Source organism: Cucurbita pepo, chromosome 13 (genome assembly GCF_057944985.1).
Source record: "Cucurbita pepo subsp. pepo isolate OVF chromosome 13, ASM5794498v1, whole genome shotgun sequence".
In the NCBI taxonomy this organism is placed as follows: domain Eukaryota; kingdom Viridiplantae; phylum Streptophyta; class Magnoliopsida; order Cucurbitales; family Cucurbitaceae; genus Cucurbita; species Cucurbita pepo.
In genome coordinates, this window is record NC_141810.1 from 1,549,798 (window position 1) to 1,570,139 (window position 20,342).

At 35.6% G+C, this 20,342-nt stretch overlaps 4 protein-coding genes across 4 annotated transcripts; all 4 read right to left on the reverse strand.

Moving 5' to 3' along the window:
- Positions 1 to 695: 695 nt before the first annotated feature.
- On the reverse strand, positions 696 to 4,149 carry LOC111783914 (putative methyltransferase PMT18). Its single transcript, XM_023664723.2, has 6 exons — positions 3,681 to 4,149; positions 2,475 to 3,191; positions 2,184 to 2,394; positions 1,763 to 2,060; positions 1,198 to 1,662; positions 696 to 1,118 (listed from the first exon to the last, which is right to left on the reverse strand). The coding sequence occupies exons 2-6, from the start codon at positions 3,153 to 3,155 to the stop codon at positions 896 to 898; spliced, it is 1,878 nt and encodes a 625-aa protein (XP_023520491.1). The 5' UTR covers positions 3,156 to 3,191; positions 3,681 to 4,149; the 3' UTR covers positions 696 to 895.
- Positions 4,150 to 7,843: 3,694 nt separating this feature from the next.
- On the reverse strand, positions 7,844 to 8,580 carry LOC111783956 (RING-H2 finger protein ATL79). The gene has a single exon (XM_023664778.2). It carries the CDS (start codon positions 8,533 to 8,535, stop codon positions 7,969 to 7,971), a length of 567 nt encoding a protein of 188 aa, XP_023520546.1. The 5' UTR covers positions 8,536 to 8,580; the 3' UTR covers positions 7,844 to 7,968.
- Positions 8,581 to 13,801: 5,221 nt separating this feature from the next.
- Positions 13,802 to 16,091, reverse strand: LOC111785300 (WAT1-related protein At1g43650-like). Its single transcript, XM_023665707.2, has 6 exons — positions 15,889 to 16,091; positions 15,636 to 15,815; positions 15,321 to 15,570; positions 15,091 to 15,249; positions 14,073 to 14,224; positions 13,802 to 14,000 (listed from the first exon to the last, which is right to left on the reverse strand). The coding sequence occupies exons 1-6, from the start codon at positions 16,083 to 16,085 to the stop codon at positions 13,913 to 13,915; spliced, it is 1,026 nt and encodes a 341-aa protein (XP_023521475.2). The 5' UTR covers positions 16,086 to 16,091; the 3' UTR covers positions 13,802 to 13,912.
- A 1,042-nt stretch (positions 16,092 to 17,133) lies between these two features.
- Positions 17,134 to 19,489, reverse strand: LOC111785297 (WAT1-related protein At1g43650). Its single transcript, XM_023665705.2, has 6 exons — positions 19,218 to 19,489; positions 18,966 to 19,145; positions 18,284 to 18,533; positions 18,050 to 18,208; positions 17,428 to 17,579; positions 17,134 to 17,357 (listed from the first exon to the last, which is right to left on the reverse strand). The coding sequence occupies exons 1-6, from the start codon at positions 19,391 to 19,393 to the stop codon at positions 17,189 to 17,191; spliced, it is 1,086 nt and encodes a 361-aa protein (XP_023521473.2). The 5' UTR covers positions 19,394 to 19,489; the 3' UTR covers positions 17,134 to 17,188.
- Positions 19,490 to 20,342: the final 853 nt, after the last annotated feature.

The window sequence follows — 20,342 nt, forward strand, 5'->3', positions numbered from 1 at the left end:
TTCAATCTTAAGAGCGAGAACTAAATAACGTGATCATGTTGTAAGAAATAAAACCATGAGGTAGTCCTTTGTTGTTCAATTGGGTAGAAGAGTTGCGCTTTCGAATGCTATTTCCAATGTAGTGTCGAGTACACGGTTGAATGCGAGCTCAATACTAGTTACTAGACAGTGAAAGAACAAAAGCGATAAACAAACAGCAAATCCCATATTCGTTGTTAGACAAATGTGAATATTCGAAGACGAAGAGTTGCCGATGATTTTGAAAAACGTTTCGAGAAGCATGAGAATATGTGAGATCCCATATCAGTTGGATAGGGAAACAAAACATTTTTTATAAAGATGTGAAAACCTCTCCCAAGTAAACGCGTTTTAAAATCGTAAAGCTGACGACGATACGTAACAGGCCAAAGCGGACGATATCTACTGGTTGTGGGCTTGGGTTATTACAAATAATTGTGAAATCCTGTATCGATTGGAGAGGGGAACGAAGCATTGCTTACGAGAGTGTGGAAACTTCTCCCTAGTAGACGCATTTTAAAACCGTAATGCTGACAGCGATACGTAACGAGCTAAAACGGACCATATATAATAGCGGTGAGATTGAGTTGTTATAAATGGTATCAAAGTCAGACACCAGACAACGTGTCAGTAAGGATGTTGTTACAGAACAAGTATGTAAATATGCAAATTCGAGATTATTTTGACGTCTAATCAACAAAAGCAAAGTTTTTATAAAACTCGACATTATCTATGATTGGAACAATAGTGTCCCAAATGATATAAATGTTTGAAACAAAGAGGAAGGGCAAAGTACACACCTAAGTGGTAAAAATGTGGAGTTAAAAAAAAAATACAAACTGCTTCAGTAATTTAAAATTTACTATGCGTGTTTCTCTTATTGTCGGGTGGTTTCACCAGTCCAATAAGATTTTACTGCGACAAGAATCTTCTCAGGATTGAATGGTCCTGTTTCATGGTCCATAATTTGGCTCTTCCACTTCATCCCATCTGAAATGGCTTGAACTTTCACCAACACTTCCACTGTGTCCCTAAAAATTACTGTCCCTTCAGGCCTCAATATCCTATCCATCTCCAGTAAAATGTAAGTTATATCACACCTGCAATTCACAACAATCCCTTGTTCTTCAATCAAACCCTACAAAACTCATCAAATAACTATGCAAATCTTTTAATTACCTATCTTGATATATGCTGAATATGCCATCGGCATGGATTAGATCGTACGTTCTCGGGTACGTCGAGAAGGCCTCGCACCAATCATGGTACGTTCCGATTAGGCCGCGTTCGTATATTACTCCCAAACTGTCACGGTCTGAATTGGCTGGCACGACGTTCATAACCCACACCGGAAACTTCAACAAACCCGCTGCAAATCCCCCGAGATTTGCATTCATGTCCATTATGTTTCGGTATCGTCCATGCTCTAACGGGATCATCTTTCCGTAATATGTAATCCTCTCGTTCCATAGTTTGTTATCCTCTTCGAATTTTTCCTTGTTCACGTTTGGTATTGTTCCTCTACTTATTCGAGGTGGTACGGCGAATGCGCGGTTTGGCCAATTCTCCACCGCACCACCGGCAACTTCGTTGTCGCCACTTACCTCTGGTAATGGAGTTATGCAGGTCTCCAAGTTTCGGTACCTTTATTAGTTTGGGTGCGAGGGAGGTACGTATAAGATATTCGTTGATCGATCTTGAATGATTAAAAACATGGTTCGAAATGTTTTTTACGAGTACGTACCAGGCCGAATCGGGATCGTCTGACTTGCAAATGTGGGGTGTTTTGTAGACTTTCTTGTTCTTGATGCATTGGATGTGGTTGAGGGGCTTTTGCCATATTGCAAGATCATTCTTCTCAACCACTTTCTTCCAGCATAGCCTCCTGGCTACTTCTTCAATTGAGTCTTGCTCTTGTTTCAAATCCTCTTGTGTTCTTGCCCAACCTCTCCAATACTTCTTCCAACGAATCGGAGGGCCCGAGAGAATCCAATACCCGCCCGGCCTCAAAACTCGATCCAGCTCAATTAAGTACAACCCATCTGTAAACGTTTCAAATTACATCGAAGCAATTACTTACTAGTCACCGTATCGATAAATCGTAGAATGTATTAGTTTCATACTCAGTATACATAGTATTAGAGTTGTTAGATTTGTGGTCTTACCATTATCGGCCCACGGGATGAGACAACGAGAGCAATGAGCCATGTCGAAGGCTCGGGCGGGGTAAGGGAGTCGTTGAGAGGCCAAGACACCGATCATGGCCGGAACGCCACGCTCTAGAGCGAACTGAACTTGAGCTTCATGAGTATCCCTTGGGGCAAAGGACATGGTCAAGATGTCCCTCTTCAGCAAAAAAGCGCCCCAACTTGCTACCTAGAAAAAACACATTTAATAATTGAATCATTTTATTTTGCGATGTAAGAAAGAATTTTGAGTAAGAGAAATTCACTTACGCCACAACCCGTATCAATGGCGGTTCGAATCTTCCCTGTAGTAAGAGGAATAAGTTCGTTAATGTCGTCTATATAAGCATTGGCACCGCGGGGGAACATCGTGCCACCGCCGGGAAATCGGAAACGATCGCCTTCAACCTGAATCCAATTCTGCACCGCCTTCTCGATGCTAAGTTCTCTGTGAGGAATGTTATCGTACCAAGCATAATCGCGGCTCTGCGGCCATTTGAACGGCGTCTTGTACTTCGGCGGCGCCGGAATCATACAGAGGAGCAATTCTTCCTTGGGAGGACAATGACGCTCTCTGTATTTCAACATTCTCCGATCGAATTTCCTGGCCCTAGTCGGATCTTGACAGGGAGTGTATTCGCTGAACTTCATATCGCAGGGGGAGATCTTCTTGGTGACCGCTTCAATGGAATTGTTGATTTCGACGCTATGGTGGCTCTCGAAATCGAGCGTATTTGTTGATGAAGAGGATTGGGATGACGGGAATGTTTGATCCGTGCAACCGACTTTGGAATATGCTTCGGATTGGTTGATCGGTGTCGTGGTGTTCTGCCATGCCCCAAAGATGTATGATAAAATGCATAGCCCACTGACGCCGAGAATCCATGTCAACCGCTTCCTTCTCGACTCGATATGGTGATGCTTCGGTGAGCCACTATACTCCTTCGCCATTTTTTTCAACTTTTGATCTTTACAAATTACAAATTCCTACGAAATCATCCAACAAAACCTTGATTGTTAACGAATAAGGATCAAATCAATGCTTGAAACTTGAAGCTATATTATAGAATATCATGTTCAACAGCACATATTAGCCACTCTTGGCTCTGGATTTGAGAAATTATGGCGAAAACATGTACTAAATGTTATATTATATTATGTTGACTTGCACATGCACGTATTAGCCACTTTTTGATTATGGGTTTCTGAGTTCTGATCAATGGGGGGAAGAATTTGAAAGATACCAAGACAAACTACCTAGAATCAAGCCTGCTCCTATGCTCCCTCCTCCCCACAACATAAACAAAATGGGGAGAAAAAACAGATACCCAACACTTGGATTCATTAGCTTAGAACAACCCATTGCTTATTGAATAAAAGAACAACGCCCAACCTAGATGAAACACCATTTTCTTCTTCAAGAGCTGCCCTTTTGCTTTACCAATAGCTAGAAGGAAACAGGGGCAAGTTACAAACCTGAAAAGGGTTCTGAACCAGGATTCCCCTGCGTGGGCTAGAAGAAGAGCATGTTAGCAAGGGAGCTTCTTTCTTTCACATTCTATCAACAATGGAAAGAGAAAGGTAAGGGAAGGTACGAGGAGGGAATGAGGCATATAGATGAAAGGATAAAGCTAGAGGCTATTAAAAGAGTAAGAACAATAGATAAGTTAAGACAGTGTGAGTGGACGATACAGATTTACAGCTTACCCAAAATGATAAGAAACAGAGGGCGAACCCTGTGATTATATCACAACTTTCCATTAAATTTTTAAAGTTGGAAAGGAGAGAAAAGAGAGACAAAGGGATTTGGTCGTATGGAGTCTGAGGGTTCACAGGAGAGTCAGTAGCCTCAAATTACTCCCAACCTTGCTTTCATTTCACCTTTACATATCACACGTTGCTGCATTTCATTCCATCATCATCTTCCTCCTACCTCTTTATATCCCCCCCCCCCCCCCCCCCCCCCCAACTTTTTAGGTTCTTATTCCAAGTTTCCCACCCATGGGATCTTTCCTATATTATGATTGAACAATCACTGCACTATTTGGAAGGATAGACACGAACTTCCTCTGTAGCCCATACAGAATTTTTTTAAAATTTTTCCGAAGATAAAATGGTGAAAACAATTATGAGTACAATAAGTATGAAGGGAAAAAAGATGAGGTAAATGAAAGAACAGAGATAGAAGTAAAGAAAAGAAATCACGTGAAGGTCATATTTTTAATGAGTGGCATGTGTCCCTACGTCTGATCTTCATAATCATCTTGTCCTTCCTCTTCCCATTTTTATATATAATTTGATTGTGGTTCACGGCGAGAATCAGGCTCCCACGTCCAAGCATTTACTCTTTCGTATCAAGCTCCGGCCCAAGGGCTTAGCAATGTTGGTACAACGTGCTATTGGACACTATTCTTAGAGATAGAAACCCATTTTTAAAGGAAGACATACAAATACTTATCTTGTATAGCTCCTGCACACTATGGCCCATGGGTGGTACGTCTTCGGGCGTTTTAGTTTCGGCCAATGGTCATACAAGCTCTTTTGGCATGCTTTCTTCTCACTTCTTAAGAGGTCATCGAACATAAAACTATTTCAAGTAAAACGCATTTAACTGTGAAGTTCTTATGTTGTGTTGGTCTAGTGGTAAGTTGCAATCCAAGAAATTTGTACGATTCAATTAATGCATGTGACATTTGAATAAATGACTATTCTTACATCTCATTAGACTAACACAAACAAGCTGACTCCAACTCACCCTACACAACTCCCCACCTTGATTGTCATTCAATTTTAGAATATTTACTATTTTTATTTAATTTTTAAATTGATAAATGTTTTGTATTTTAATTGAAAATGTTTGTAGGATACAAATGGAGTGGAGAGTGAGATCCATACTTCATACCAATACACTGGAGATTACTACCCTAATAAAGTAATAATAATAATGGAGTAATTCCTTGCCTTTTTATATATATATGATTATTATTAAGAAACACGTAAACTTCAACTTCTAGCCCCAAGAAAATTTAGTGCTTAAATTATGCTCTAGTTAGCAATAATTACTCGATTTGAAAATTTAAAAATTTGGTTGGTTTTCGAGTTGTCATTGTCAAGTCAATCCGACCAATTTGAAAATAGAGTTACAATTCACCTCTACCATATTTTTAAGATTACTATCAGTGATACGATGTAGCTTCCTCGATGTAGCTTCCTTGGTATTTAAACATTATGAGATTTTAGTTATTAATGTAATATGTAACGTGAATAAATAATTTTAAAAAAAAAATAATTAAAAAAAGAACAACTGAACAACCAAACCCAATTCATTTTGAAAATATGAAAATATAGACTTGTGAATTCTATTTCAATTGTTCAGGCCACCAACTCAATTCGGTCCCAAAGATTTCTCCATCTCAACTCTGCCCATATATACCCGTAATACACATATGTTAGATATATCATCAATGTATCCCATTTAAATGAGATATATTGTTATTATATGCATCCAAATCAGGTAATTAATGATATATCAATAATATATCAATAATGTATCAAATTAGGTATCTCGATTATATATTAAATGATGCATTTCAAATTAATTACATCAATAATATATCACATTAGCTTTACCTAACACATATACTATTGGTATATTAGATATTGTGGTAATTATTTTAAAAAATTATTTCATAATTATTTAAACGATTTAATTTAACATGTTCAATTGTGAGAAGACAAGGGGACCCATGTGGCTCATCTTTTGACCATAATAAAAGCAACCCATCAGGTGTTCAATTATGTCATTGTTGTTTCAAAAATTTCAAAGGTTTTCATTTTGGTTTTGGTATCTGAACTATGAGTTTTGTTTCCGAATATCGAATAAAAAGCGATTGTTCTAGTCTTGCCGATTAAATTCGATGAATTGATGATATGATCTCTAGGTTGAAATGAATAGGTATTCAAATAGCTAATGAGGTATAACTAGTCAGGTGTTTAACTAACTTGAACGGATCGATATAGGTGTATATCTCAGGGTTAGAAGATGATGACTCCAAGAATTTCAAACACGGGTTGTGAAAAATTAATTTTTTCTCGATTTTTTCTATTGTTCTTCTTTCTGAGAATCATCACTAAGTATATGTCACTCTCATTTTTAATACTTTGAAAAAGAAAGTAAAATGTTATATAAACACGATTATTTTAATAAAATAAACTAAATTGAATTTGGGCCTCGCTTTAAAACATTTAGAAATACTTGGGTCGAACTAAACAAATTTAAAGCACATACTAAAATGAAACAAACATAAATCAGGTCCAATATTATCTCAAAACAAGCACAATTCAACGCTATTGAAAAAGTTTATAACTGCGTTAGCAAAATAAAAAATCACGAGGACATAGACCCCATAACATAACCGTCAACCCTCCTTGTTATTCTCTAGCCCGAGCTCAACTTTTATAGCTAGGGACTATTAAGATGATCTAGACATGAATAACGGTAAACGTGAAGAAAGATCTTGGAGCTAGAATTTGGTCGGATATTAGTAAGTTGATTTAGTACTTCTGGAATGATGTTTGACCGTGCTACTTGTCACGGTCATGCTTGTCCAAGGCGTGTTGACTATGGCCGCATATCAAATGTCCTGGTCATGCTTGTCCAAGACGTGTTGTCTATGGTAGCAAATCCGTCCCAAACCCCTTTTACATGCTTTCATGTTAGATAACTTTTCACTATTTTATATTGTGTCAATATGGGGGTGTATGACCATTCATGTGAGATTCCACATCTGTTGTAGAGGAGAATGAAACATGAAAACATATGCATTTTAAAAAACTTAAGGGTTGATCCCATTCTCTTTTTGTCACTAGTAGACATTCTCTTTCTCTTAAGTGTTGATCCAATTATTGTTCGTAATTTCATTCTAAAAATTACATTTTTACACAAACTCATCCATCCCATCAATCCAATCATTGTTCTTAATTGTTCTTAATTCATAGTAATGTTTGGAGTCGTTCTAAAGTTGTAATTCATATAGGAAAGTGATGTTTTTTTTTTTTACTTTTTATTGTTGATCATACATCAAATCAGTAAATCACGGTAAAATTTACTTCTAGAGTAGATAATTTATTCGTCTCAGGAATTATACAAAACGTCTCTGTGACACTCAAGTAAAGAAATTGATAATCGAATTAAAGTGAAACTGCATTCGAATGAGAGCGATCATAAGATGAAAAAAAAAAAACTTAAAAGAATTGAAATAAACTCAGACAAACTTCGTAGTTGATATATATCCAGATATATATCCAGATCATCTAAATGGAGATAAGTATGAAGATTAGCCGTTTTTGAGTCAAATAAGAAGACATTTAAATTTAAGAGAAAGTTCCAAAAACATTTGAAAACGTTTAGGAATTGTTGTTTACAAGACAAAGAACGAAAACTGTGGACGCAATAATTGTGCCCCACTCCTAAAGGCACACAGATTGTTGAGCTCAAACACACCGCTTCGATACCTCACACGTTGCCTCCTTTGTCAGTCCTTCCGTGGCGCCTCAAGAACGCTCAACGTTGCCCAAACCCTCCAAATTTTTACTCACTTCAATTCATTCATTCCCATAAAAATCTAAAATTTCACACATTTTAATTTTAATTTATGAACTTTACCACTTCAATTGTTTGAAAAATTCCAGAGCGAGGTAATTGTAATTATAAGATTATAAAATTACAAAAACCGGGAGAAATTCCGGTATTTATAATATAAACTCATGGGTCGCCGTCGCCGCCGTCGTCGCCGCCGTGTGCGGCGACCGACGGTGACGGAGGGAGGTAGATACAGCGGCAAGTCGGACAAGAAGAATGCAAAATCAGCCACGTTTGAATACACTGAACATGAAATCCGTGCTTACAAATCGCCAATACACGAATCTCTTCCCCTTCCGAGAATTCCGTCAAACAAATCGTACACTCCGCCTCCGCACCGGCGAGTTTCGGCTTCATCTCCGCCGAGAACACCAACGCCGGAGCCATCTTCAATTTGTCCACTAACGTCGGCTTCGTCTCATCACGAAGCTCCTCCTGCCGGGTATCACTTGGGTTTTCATCGGCGTCTCCGCGGCGGCGGAGAAAGCAGCGAATGGCGGTGTTGAGAGCTAGAGAGCAGATGAGGCCACAGAGAAGGATGATGACTACAACAGCAGCGTTGGCTTCGAAGTCTCTGGAATTGGAGTACGGCCGCCATGTACAAGCGCGGAGGTCGTGGCACGGTGGCGGTGGTGGTGGTGGTGGCTGGAAGCTGACGGTGTCGTCGGCGTCTAAAGGAGTCGGCCGCATTCTCTCTCTCTCTCTCTCTCTCTCTCTAGTTCTTGTGTAAGAAAGGAATTCAGTGAATTGCATAAGATGAAAGACACTATATAATAAATGTGTGGTTTGGATTTCCTTATTTAGCTGCTCTCATTCTGTCTTACGTGGCACATTAATTAAGCTCATTTTTATGCTAATAATTATTTAATTAATACACTTAGATTCATTAAACTCATTAATTAAAATCATACTTAATCAGAAAAATTTAAATATTTCATCTATGGGTCGAGAATATAAAACTAATTAATTAAGTTATACTCTAAATATAAAAATATTTTAGCTCATCAAGAACAGGAAAATAATAATAAATAGAGTAATAATAATAATAATAACAACCGCGACAAATAAATGTACTATTTTGCCACTAGTTTACTAACATCGACAAGCCATCATAGTCACCTCATGCAAGTAGGAAATTAATGGGCTAAAACTAATTTCTTGAAAGTGACCGAAAGATCGGAATGCAAAATATATCCAAATTTATAATATTCATAATTTTGTTTTTAATCGAGATTAAATTTTTTTGAAATGTGTATGTTAGACAGAGGCTTCCACACCCTTATAAGAAAGGTTCAGTTCCTCCCTAACGTGAGATCTCACAATCCACCCTTTTTCGAGTCAAACATGTTCATTGGTACACTGCTCAGTGCCTAACTTTGATACTATTTATAACATTTTAAACCCACCGCTGATAAATATTGTCCGCTTTGACTTGTTATGTATTGACGTCAGTCATGATTTTAAAACGCGTCTACTCGGGAGAGATTTTACAATTGATGTGGGATCTAACCGAACGTCTAGTTTCAAAATTGTACCAAAATCATTATTTGGATTAGTGAGTCTACGTTTTAGCTCACGTTGATTGACATAACGTTCATTTTTTTTTAATGTTAGAAGATCGATCTCGGGTCGGGAAAAAAAATTAAAATAAGCACCATCCCCCACCCCCTTAATTAACCTTCCCATGGTGGATGGAAAGTGAATAACAATAAATTGGACATAATTCAGTACTCGACAAGCTGCCCTTTTTCTTAGGGTAAAACAAAATCGCCGATTTTCCCCGCTTCATTCACACTATTGCGTCCCCCCTAATATTAAAAAGCAAAAACAAAAAATAAAATAAAATAAATATTTATTTATTTATTTTTTTCAGAAATTAGAATAAAGTTGAGAAATAATACAATTATTCGAATATTCATATTATTTCTAACTATTTATTTAATATTAAAAAAGAATAACTAATTAAAATAGAATTACATCAATTGACACAAATTAATATAATGATAATTAATAGTAATGAAGAATTTATTTCATACCAATAAATAACTAAAATAAGATTAAAATAATTTCATATTAAAAAAATATAAATCAACATTTTTTTTTCTTGTGTATGTGATGTAATAAAAGTGTCTTAAGAAAAATTTATATTAAAATAAATAATATAAATAAGAGAGTAAAACAACTTAATAAAAACATCGTGGGACCTACAGAATAAAAAATGAGAATAAGATCGTTAAAAGTTTACGAGAGAAATGAGATTCTGAAAGTGTTTGATGAGTCTCACCAATTGATTCTATGCATTTTAGTCGGGAATGAAAATTTTAATTCTTATTCTTTGATTCTCATTCCTATCGGTTAAACGTGAATGATGTTATGATGTTTTAAAAGTGTTGAATAAATTTCTAATTTTTTTTTAAAATTTTATTTATTTTTATATATATTAAAGTCTAAAATTTTGACTATTCTCATCGGACAGATTCACTCGACCCTACTACATATCTTGTCATAAAAAAAAACTCGTGAGACATTAAAATTTTGGGTAACCAATTACCATAGCTAGAACCTCTAAAATACTTTAAATTTTATACCTTATTAGTCTACTTTAACGACATTTAATAGGTTTTTGAGCTTTGAATTGTATTGTTTTACTAGATTCTTTTCGGTTATTTTATATTTTTTTATAGACATAAAGCTGAAAATTGAACGAGTCCAATTGAGACATGTATATACGACCTTACAACTCAAACCCAATTGAGAAAACCCTAATCGAGTCATTTAGTTTAGGTGAAAAATTGAGTTTACCCTATCGAGAAAATCCTAATCGAGTCATTTAAACTATTCGGTGAAAAACTGAGTTTACCCTACTCAGAAAACCCTAATCAAGTCATTTAAACTATTAGGTGAAAAACTGATTTTACCCTATTTAGAAAATCCTAATCGAGTCATTTAAACTATTCGGTGAAAAACCGAGTTTACCCCACTCAGAAAACCCTAATTGAGTCATTTAAACTATTAGGTGAAAAATTGATTTTACCCTACTCAGAAAATCCTAATCGGGTCATTTAAACTATTAGGTGAAAAACTGATTTTACCCTACTCAGAAAACCCTAATCGAGTCATTTAAACTATTCGGTGAAAAACTGAGTTAAACCCACTTAGAAAACCCTGATTGAGTCATTTAAACTATTAGGTGAAAAACTGAGTTTACGTTTACCCTACCGATAAAACTCTGGTCGAGTCATTTAAACTGGTAGGTGAAAAATTGAGTTTGGACCAATATTTTTCGACATAATTATGAGAATAGCTAAAATTTGATAAATTTGACACATATATTCAGTAGAGAAACACATAATATAATTTCGACTAAAAAGATCGAACATATATTTTAACTAAAATAATTCAATTACGAAACTTTAAAAGGCATCTAACAAACGGGTAAAAATGAAAAGATTGAAAGAACCAATTGACTTAAAACTAAAGTATTAGTATTAATAATAAGAATAATATTATTTGAAGAAATGGAAGAAAGTGATTGGTGCATATTTTGGAGGTATTAAATTGAAGTGTGAAGAGTGGAGAAGGATATAGAGGGTTCTATTGCCCCCACGCCCTCAGCCCCACCACCATTATATGATCTCATCTGCATCTCTGCATCTCTGCATCAACCTTCCCTTCCCTGCAACAATAATTTTCATCACCCTCTCTCTTCCTTTTTTTTAATGGCTTGGAAAATGAGTGCCACATATTAAAAAAACAATTGTAGAGATCAAGCTTGGATTGTTGAGTTCATTCATTAACAACTGCCAAGAAACATTTTCAACGCTACAATTATTGATTCGAGTTAAGAATATGGTATGTTTTGCAAGCTCTTCTACTTTTACTGCTTTTTGCTGGTTTTGAGTCCACCTAGCTTGATCATGTATGAGCCTAGATTTGAGTCCACCTAGCTTGATCATGAATAGATTCCACGTTAGTTAGAGAGGGGAACAAATCATTCTTTATAAGGATGTGGAAATTTCTTCTTAATACACGTGTTTTAAAACGGTGAGATTGCGGACCAAAGCAGATAGTATCTACTAGCGGTGGGCTTATGTTGTTATAAATGATATCAGAGCCAGACACTGGACAGTGTGCCAGCGAGGACACTAAGCTCCCAAGGGGGTGGATTGTGAGATTTCATATCAATTGGAGAGAGGAATGAAACGCATACGCATTTTAAAACTTTGAGGCTGATGATGGCGAAATGTAATAGGTCAAAGCGGACAATATTTACTAATGGTGGGTTTGAGCTGTTACAAATGGTATCAGAGTCCGACACCGACTGGTGTGTTAGTGAGGACGCTGGTTTCCCAAGGGGATGAGTTTTGAGATTCCACATCGGTTGGAGAAGGGGAACGAAACATTTCTTATAAGTGTATAAAAACCTCTCCCTAATAGTCGTGTTTTAGAATTATGAGGCTAAAGGTGATACATAATGGACCAAAATGGACAATATTTGTTGGCGATGAGCTTGAGCTCTTACAAAAAAAATAAAAAAAAAAGTCTAAATTTGTATCAAGTGATTATAAGGAGTATGGAGATTTTCGAATCTCACCTCCAATGTCGAACATAATCTCTCTTGTACACAATCTTACTTGCATAAACGAGGCTAAAATAGATTGAAACGAAAAGAAATACGAATATGAGCACAACTCAACAGTAATTGATATGTACTTTTCTGTTCAAGATCGAAAGTTCAAAACGTAAATAGCTGATATATATACTCACATCGACACCGGACTTCACTCAAAACATTCTACTATATACCTAGTTTTGTTCGTAAAATTTGATTAAGAAGTTTCCATTACAAAGAAATTGGGAGAAAAGAAAAGAACAAATTCTTAAAACTCAGATAGGAAGAGAGTTTTGAGACGTCAATTTGTTTGTTGTTTTTGGACATTTGTAGTGACATGGTCAAATTGAAGCCACAAGTTATTAATTTTGTAAAGAAATAAAGAGTGATAAGCCAAATGAATGGCCTGGAGAAAGGAACGAATCTTGTGCATTAAATTTTTAATTTAAAGGCCCAAGGAAGAAGAGAGATGCAGTTCCCCTTATTGCAGGGTATTTGGGTTAGGATTTGGACATGAAGAGCTGCAGGTGAGGGCCCTCTTTTGTATCTTAGGACATGCACTCATCTCATCTTTCTCAATATGTTGGTTGTTGTTTGTGTATAAGTTTCATCCCCATAATTAATCGCTAAACCTTACAATGTTTGGTGTGATGATTGGTTCTAAATTTGTGTCGTTATGAGATTCGATTGGAAGAGGAACGAATGTCAGCGAGGGTGCTGGGCCTTGAAGGAGGGTGGATTGTGAGACCCTACATCGATTGGAAAGGAAACAAGTGCAGCGAGGACGTTAGTCTCCGCTGGGATGAATTGTGAGATCTCACATCGATAGAGGAGGAGAACGATACATTTTTATAAGGTCCTAGCATACTGCATTTTATCCCAAAAGGACAATATTTGTTAGCCGTGAGTTTGGGTTATTACATATTTGAACACATTTTTTGATTTATCGGTCGATTTCTCGACTCGTTCATTATGTAAAAACACATTTTTTTATCCACGAGATTTAGAATAAGTGTACATTTGATCTCTAAAGTTTCAGACTGTTAGGATCGCACAACAATGCACACACTCGATGTAAATGAACACCAAGAATATTGGCTAAAGGATTGGTATATAGCTATTTACTACCATATATATTTACTATGCATAACCGTTGACTAAGCTAAATAATCAGGCTACATAACCCAACACAAACTAATACTTAGATTATGATATTTGGAAAATAGTTCTAAATAGCATATAAATTAAAATTGAATAAATGTTCATTAGATATTCGAACCTTTTGACCTTTTAATCGGGAATATATGCTTTTACATTGATTAAATTAAAAGTGTGATCGATTGGGAAGCGTGGAAGATGAACATTTTATTTCTAGTTTTGCATTTGGATGTCAAAGAAACATTCATTTACAGATGTGTTGTGCATTTGAGTGTGGACAGAGAGCTTTTGGTTGTCCTACGGTTCAGCTGCGACCTCATGATCTGCCTTCTTACCCCACAGCACTAAGTACAGACCCAGTATGATAAGGAAAGCTCCTACCAGGCTTCATAACGCAACAGTTTCAGGCAACACCTTCAATTCAATACAAACATAGTAGAGGAAGGGAGTGGCTTACCTGCCCACATGAAGCCGCTCTGAGAACACAAATGCTGAGAATATGGCCACAAATATCAGCATTAGGGGATTAAACATTGAAGTAAAAACAGGCCCGTTGCGGCTGATGCACCAAGTTTGTAGGAAATACCCTACCCCCGAAATCACAACGCCCTATATACAAATAGGAGAGTAGATGATTTAAGAAGGGATTTGAGAGTGATAAACTATAACAGTCCAAGTCTACCGCTAACATATATTATTCATTTTGGTTTGAAAACACGTCAACACACACAAATCGAGAAGCTAGAGCCAAGATCGAGCGGTGTGTCAGCGAGAATGTTGGCCTACAAGGAAAGTAGATTGTGAGATCTCACTCGATTGGAGAGGAAAACAAAACCTTTCTTGTAAGCGTGTCGAAACCTCTATCTTGTAGGCACTTTTAAAATCATGAGGGTGACGTATGCAAAAACACATAATATCTGTTAGCAGTGAATTTCAAAATTTTTCATTTATTTTTATTAAGGTTTCTTATTTTTTATAAAAGAAAATTAGTTATTTGAAGAATCTCTTTCCCTATAACTTCTATTTTATCGTATAATTTCTATTAAAAAATGTAAATAAGAAATTAATATATGCTTCTATATAATGTTCTATCAAAAAAAGTTTAATTTTAATATTACGACATTGTTTTTTATTACAAAAAAAAGTCTACGTAATAATATATAAATAATAATATTTATACAAAGTCAAAGTTCGTTAATAAGACCCATTTGTAAAATGTCATGGAAATGTAATGGAAACACAAAAAATTATTATAATTTATAATAGAAAAATATATATTTTATTGTTATATGTAAAAAAAAGTAGGGACGATTGGGGTAGAACAGGGAATTAGGCACGGACGGAGACGTCAGCTCTATTTATCTAATGGGGAGAAACCTCTCACATGCTTCTCTCATTCCCGGTTTAAACAGTGATTTCCTGCCTTATTTGTAATAGGTCCCCGTAGAGTAAATAAATCAATCGACTATACTCACACAATATACGATGGTTAACAGGCGTGCATCCCATTGCAGCTTCCAGTTTTCTAAATCTCTAGCAAAGATCAAGGCAAGGAAGCCAGATTGTGCAGTTGCAAACAAGCACATTAAAACAGTGATGGTCAATTGTGCTGGGTATTTTCTAGTGACTAATGCCTGCAAGCCATTGAAATTCGATGAGCATATTTCATTTGCTTCCATACAAAGAAGACTTTGAATGAACTTACCAGTAAAATTAGCCATGCACTCCAAGCAACCTCACTTACAAGAATTAAACCCGAGCCCTTTATCCAATCCTCGCCACTGCTATGTCCCGAGCCTTGATTCTTGTACACGTCTATGAGTGGCTCCTTGAACATGCCTTTGGTTACATATGGTCCTTTCCAAAACGTGAAAACAAAGGAACCACCAATGCACACAATCGTCCCCAACACTTTAGCACCACCTCTCGCAGTTCTTACATTCACTCTCTCCAATCTTTCAAGATAAAAAATTTATGAATATTTTTATTAATTTATATGGAAAAAGAATAGATACAGAACCGAAACAGAACGGCCATGACAAATGTCAAGCTCGGAATGATGTTGCTGAAAGTGGTAGTTACTATAGGCGAAGTATAGCTGATTCCAGCGTAGAATAGATTCAGGTGAATCGTTGAGCTTAAGATTGCGAGCAAAAAGATGTTTATCGTCATCGAAAGCGTGAGAGAAGTCCGTTTGTTTCTATAGAAAGCCACCATGTAATTAACCATTAAGCAAAGAAAATGATACAAGAAGCAAACAATTTTGATCGCACCTATCTATGAGATAAGCAAAAGGAGCCAAGACGAGGAAGGCTATGAAATGGCGATAAACGATGAAGACCAAAGGGTTAAGACCCTTGTCGCTAGCGATCTTCACCAGAATGTGGGATCCGCCATACGCAATATACACCAACACCATTGCTGCACATGGCGCATACAGCTTCCTCATTGACACTCCCGCAGTTGCCATCGCATTTCCCCTTTGGGTCTCAAATAAATAACCACAATTATATATTTAAAACTTAAAAGTAACATATTTGTGATTTATTTATTACATAATTCTTAAAATAAATTCCTCCCCTTTTAATTTTGTGTCTAATAAGTCGAGTAGACGAGAGGTATATGAATAAACATATTAGCTAATGTCTGTGAATTTATTTTATTTTATATTTATATATTAATTAAATTACAAATTTAATCTAAATACATATGTAGAGTTTCAATTCTTTTAAAATTTAGAAATTTTCAATTTTTCGTTTATATAAAATTCAAATTTAAAAATGGATTGACAACTTTTAAAAATTCATAAACTAAAGGAATAACAAATAAAATGGTGAAAGTATGGATTAAATTAATAATTTAACTTTATTTACTTTTTATAGAAAAGTTGTTAGGAAGGGAGAGAATTTTTATTTTATTTTGAAGATTTAATTAGTTTATATTTTCATTATTGGTAGGTATTAATTGGTATCTTGTGTCGTGATTAAAGGTTGCGAATATGAATGAAGATTGAACCTTCCATCCTAATTCTTTTTCTTATTCTTAAATATGTATTCTTTCGCTGAATAATAATATTTTCATATCTATTCACACTTTTGAGTTGTAGATATTGCGTCATGATTTGTGAGTTTTTTTTTTTCTTTTTTTTCTTCTTCGGACTAAATGAACACACTTTACTAAAGCATTTGATCCTCGAATACTTTGGAGATGATGGTCATTAAGCATCTTTAGTGGTGCATTTTGAGCATACATTCTTTTTTAACTTTACATTTAATTAAAAATGGTTAATTACAATTAAGATGTTATCCTTTACTTATATTGAAAAATTAGGATGAGCACAAACCAACATGAGTCTGTCACCCAACTTAAAATTGTTCCAATTTCACACTCTTACCAGAAACATTTCGTTCCCCTCTTCAACCGATGTGGATTCTTAACATTTGTGATTAAGGAGTTTGCATATCCACGAACGTCTTTAGATCTAATTAATTTGAGTTTTCATATTTGAAGACGTATCATTAACCATTACTAGTTTTTGCAATTGTATATCAAATAAAAGATTCATGTGGTCGTTTATGTTACAGAATCCTTTACTTGGCTATGATTTACAGATGTATTCTGCATTTCAGTGTCAACAAACACCTTATCTTTCTCCTGTGGTTCAGCTGCCACCACATGATCTGCTTTCTTCCCCCACAGCACCAAGTACAGACCCAGTACGATAAAGAAAGCTCCTACCAGGCTTCATAACGCAACAGTTTCAGGAAACACCTTCAATTTAATACAAACATAGTAGGAAGGGAGTGGCTTACCTGCCCACATGAAGCCGCTCTGAGAATACAAATGCTGAGAATATGGCCACAAATATCAGCATTAAGGGGCTAAACATTGAAGTAAAAACAGGCCCGTTGCGGCTGATGCACCAGGTTTGTAGGAAATACCCCACGCCCGAAATCACTATGCCCTGTACATCAAACCCGAAAACAAAGGTTTGGATTGAGTTGCTCGAGTTCTCGTATAATAGCCCAAGAGTTCACCACTAGATATAGTCCTTTTTGGGTTTCCCCTCAAAAATATTAAAACGCATCTACTACCTTTTAAAAAATGTTTCGTTCTCCCCTCTTACATAAGATCTCATACTTAGAGCCCAAAGAAGACAATATCTTGCTTGGGCCATTACAAATGGTATAAGAGCCAAACAACAGGCGATGAGTGTTGAGGACGCTGGACTCTGAAGGGGTGGATTGTGAGATCGCACGTAGGTTGGGGAGGGGAACGAATCATTATTTATAAAAGTGAGGAAACATCTCACTAGCAAACTTGTTGCTAGTTTTAAAATTTTGGAGGGAAATTCAAAAGGAAAAACCCACATAACACAATATCTACTAACCGTGTACTTGAGCCGTTACATCTCAAAATAGACTATACACTCACACTGTATACGATGGTTAATAGCCGTGCATCCCACTGCAGCTTCCATTTTTGTGGATCTCTAGCAAAGATCAAGGCAAGGAAGCCAGATTGTGCAGTTGCAAAGAAGCAAATCAATACAGTCATGGTCAATTGAGCTGGGTATTTTCTGGTGACAAATGCCTGCAAGCCAAGCCAAGGCATTGAGATTTGATGACCATATTTCATTAGCTTCCATAAAAGAAGAGTTTGAACTACCTGTAGAATTAGCCATATACTCCAAGCAATATCGCTTATAAGAATAAAAGCTGAGCCCTTGATCCAATCCTTGCCACTGCTATTCCCAGAGTCATGATTCTTGTATATGTCTATGAGTGGCTCCTTGAAGATGGCTTTGGTCACATACGGTCCTTTCCATAACGTGAAAATAAGGGAACCACCGATGCACAGAATCGTCCCCAACACTTTAGCACCACCTCGTGCACTTCTAATATTCACCTTCTCCAATCTTTATTCAACATCAGTATTTGAAACTAATTAATTATTAATCACTTATCTCTAATTTTAAAGCTTAAAATATTATTTAAATATCATATAGAATGAATTTATGATCTTTACTACAGTATTTTAACATGATATTAGAAAATAAAAATAAATAAAGAAATAATGATTATTAAAAAAAAAAAACTCACTTTTGAAGATACTTTCGTATGAACATTATTTAGCTATAGAAAGAATTCATAGCTTTTTGTGAATTAAATATTAAAAATAAACTTATAAAGTTTTAATTTTAAACTTATAAGGGTACGGGATAAAATCAAATAAAAACAAATAGAAATGTGTGTATTCTTATTGATATTCATGACCTTTAAATAGGATACAAGGTACCAACTAATGTCCTGAACATGGTATCAAAGCATCATTCTTAACAATATGGTACCTGAATAGAACAGCCATGACAAACGTCAAGCTTGGAATAACGTTACTGAAAGCCGAAGCCACTGTCGGCGAAGTATAGCCGATTCCGACGTAAAATAGATTCAGGTGAATGGTTGACCCTAAAATTGCGAGTAAAAAGATCTTAATCGCGGTCGGAATCGTTAGAGAAGCCTGTTTATTTCTGCAAAATTCAAAGAATCGAATCAAAGTAAAAAATCGTTCCGAGGAACACAAGATGAGTGTTTAATCGCACCTGTCGATGAAATAAGCGAAAGGAGCCAAGAGGAGGAAGGCGATGAAATGGCGATAAACGACGAAGACAAAAGGATTAAGATCCTTCTCGCTGGCGATTTTCATGAGAATGTTGGATCCGCCATACCCAATCTGCACCACCACCATAGCTGCACACGACGCATACAGCTTCGTCATTGGGACTCAGAACCTGCGATCGAATCCCCGTTGCCGCAAATAAATAACCAAAATTCTGTACCCTTCAAATCCACGAAACTTCTTCCCCTGTTTAGAAAATCCAAAGTCCACTACTTTTGCCATCTACTCGTTTTCTTATTTTTATTATTTTTATTATTTTTATTATTTTTATTATTTTTATCATTTATATTTTGAGTTCAATTGACAAAAGTACCCTCAATATAAATTATTTAAATTTAGATATTATATTCATTTTTAGTTGGAAGTACCCATGTAAGTAGTTGGATATTGTAATAAATTTAATTTAATTTAATTTATAAAAGTAATTTAGCCATAGATATAGACATCGCCATAAGAATTAGCTCTTCCATTCAATAGGGCTCCAATTGGCTTAGTTGACTTATTTGAATAGTTTTAAATAATTTGAAAATTATTTTTTATTTAATCAACTTTATCGTTCATGGAATAAAGTTCCACTAGATGATTTTTCGTATTTACGTTATATTGTTATTGTAGCTTAGAAGTAGCATTTTCTTCTCTGAACTTCGATAGATTATGTTTTGTTTTTTTATTTCAATTGTGTTTTCACCGTCATCTTACACTCCCTTCACTACATTTAGTTGGAATTGATATACACTTTCAAAACATTTATCTAATTTAGGATACTCGAGCAACTAAAATATTAAATAGGATGGATTGGTGGTAGTAGTTGTAAAGCAAGTGAGTTAATAAACATTCTTTGCTAAAGCATTTTATCCCGAATGAGGTGACATAAACCTAATTTATAAATATCGAATAATTTCGAATATTGTCGGAAATTATAGACACCAAATATTGTCTTCTTAAATATAAAATCTTTATATATTTTACCTTTTCGTTTAAGTTTCACAAGTTCGAACAAAAAAAAAAAAATAAGTGTTTTCATCGATGATGAAAGCATCCATAATTT

Excerpts from the sequence above, each read along its gene's own strand:
- LOC111783914 (XM_023664723.2), bottom strand. The coding sequence starts at position 3,155 with ATGGCGAAGGAGTATAGTGGCTCACCGAAGCATCACCATATCGAGTCG. Across the intron at positions 2,395-2,474 it reads CCATTGATACGGGTTGTGGC|GTAGCAAGTTGGGGCGCTTT; the intron begins GTAAGTGAATTT and ends TGTTTTTTCTAG. Across the intron at positions 2,061-2,183 it reads CATCCCGTGGGCCGATAATG|ATGGGTTGTACTTAATTGAG; the intron begins GTAAGACCACAA and ends AAACGTTTACAG.
- LOC111783956 (XM_023664778.2), bottom strand. The coding sequence starts at position 8,535 with ATGCGGCCGACTCCTTTAGACGCCGACGACACCGTCAGCTTCCAGCCA.
- LOC111785300 (XM_023665707.2), bottom strand. The coding sequence starts at position 16,085 with ATGGCAACTGCGGGAGTGTCAATGAGGAAGCTGTATGCGCCATGTGCA. Across the intron at positions 15,571-15,635 it reads GTCATGGCCGTTCTGTTTCG|ATTGGAGAGAGTGAATGTAA; the intron begins GTTCTGTATCTA and ends TTATCTTGAAAG. Across the intron at positions 14,001-14,072 it reads GAGCGGCTTCATGTGGGCAG|CCTGGTAGGAGCTTTCCTTA; the intron begins GTAAGCCACTCC and ends TGCGTTATGAAG.
- LOC111785297 (XM_023665705.2), bottom strand. The coding sequence starts at position 19,393 with ATGACGAAGCTGTATGCGTCGTGTGCAGCTATGGTGGTGGTGCAGATT. Across the intron at positions 19,146-19,217 it reads TTCGCTTATTTCATCGACAG|AAATAAACAGGCTTCTCTAA; the intron begins GTGCGATTAAAC and ends TGAATTTTGCAG. Across the intron at positions 18,534-18,965 it reads GTCATGGCTGTTCTATTCAG|ATTGGAGAAGGTGAATATTA; the intron begins GTACCATATTGT and ends TGTTGAATAAAG.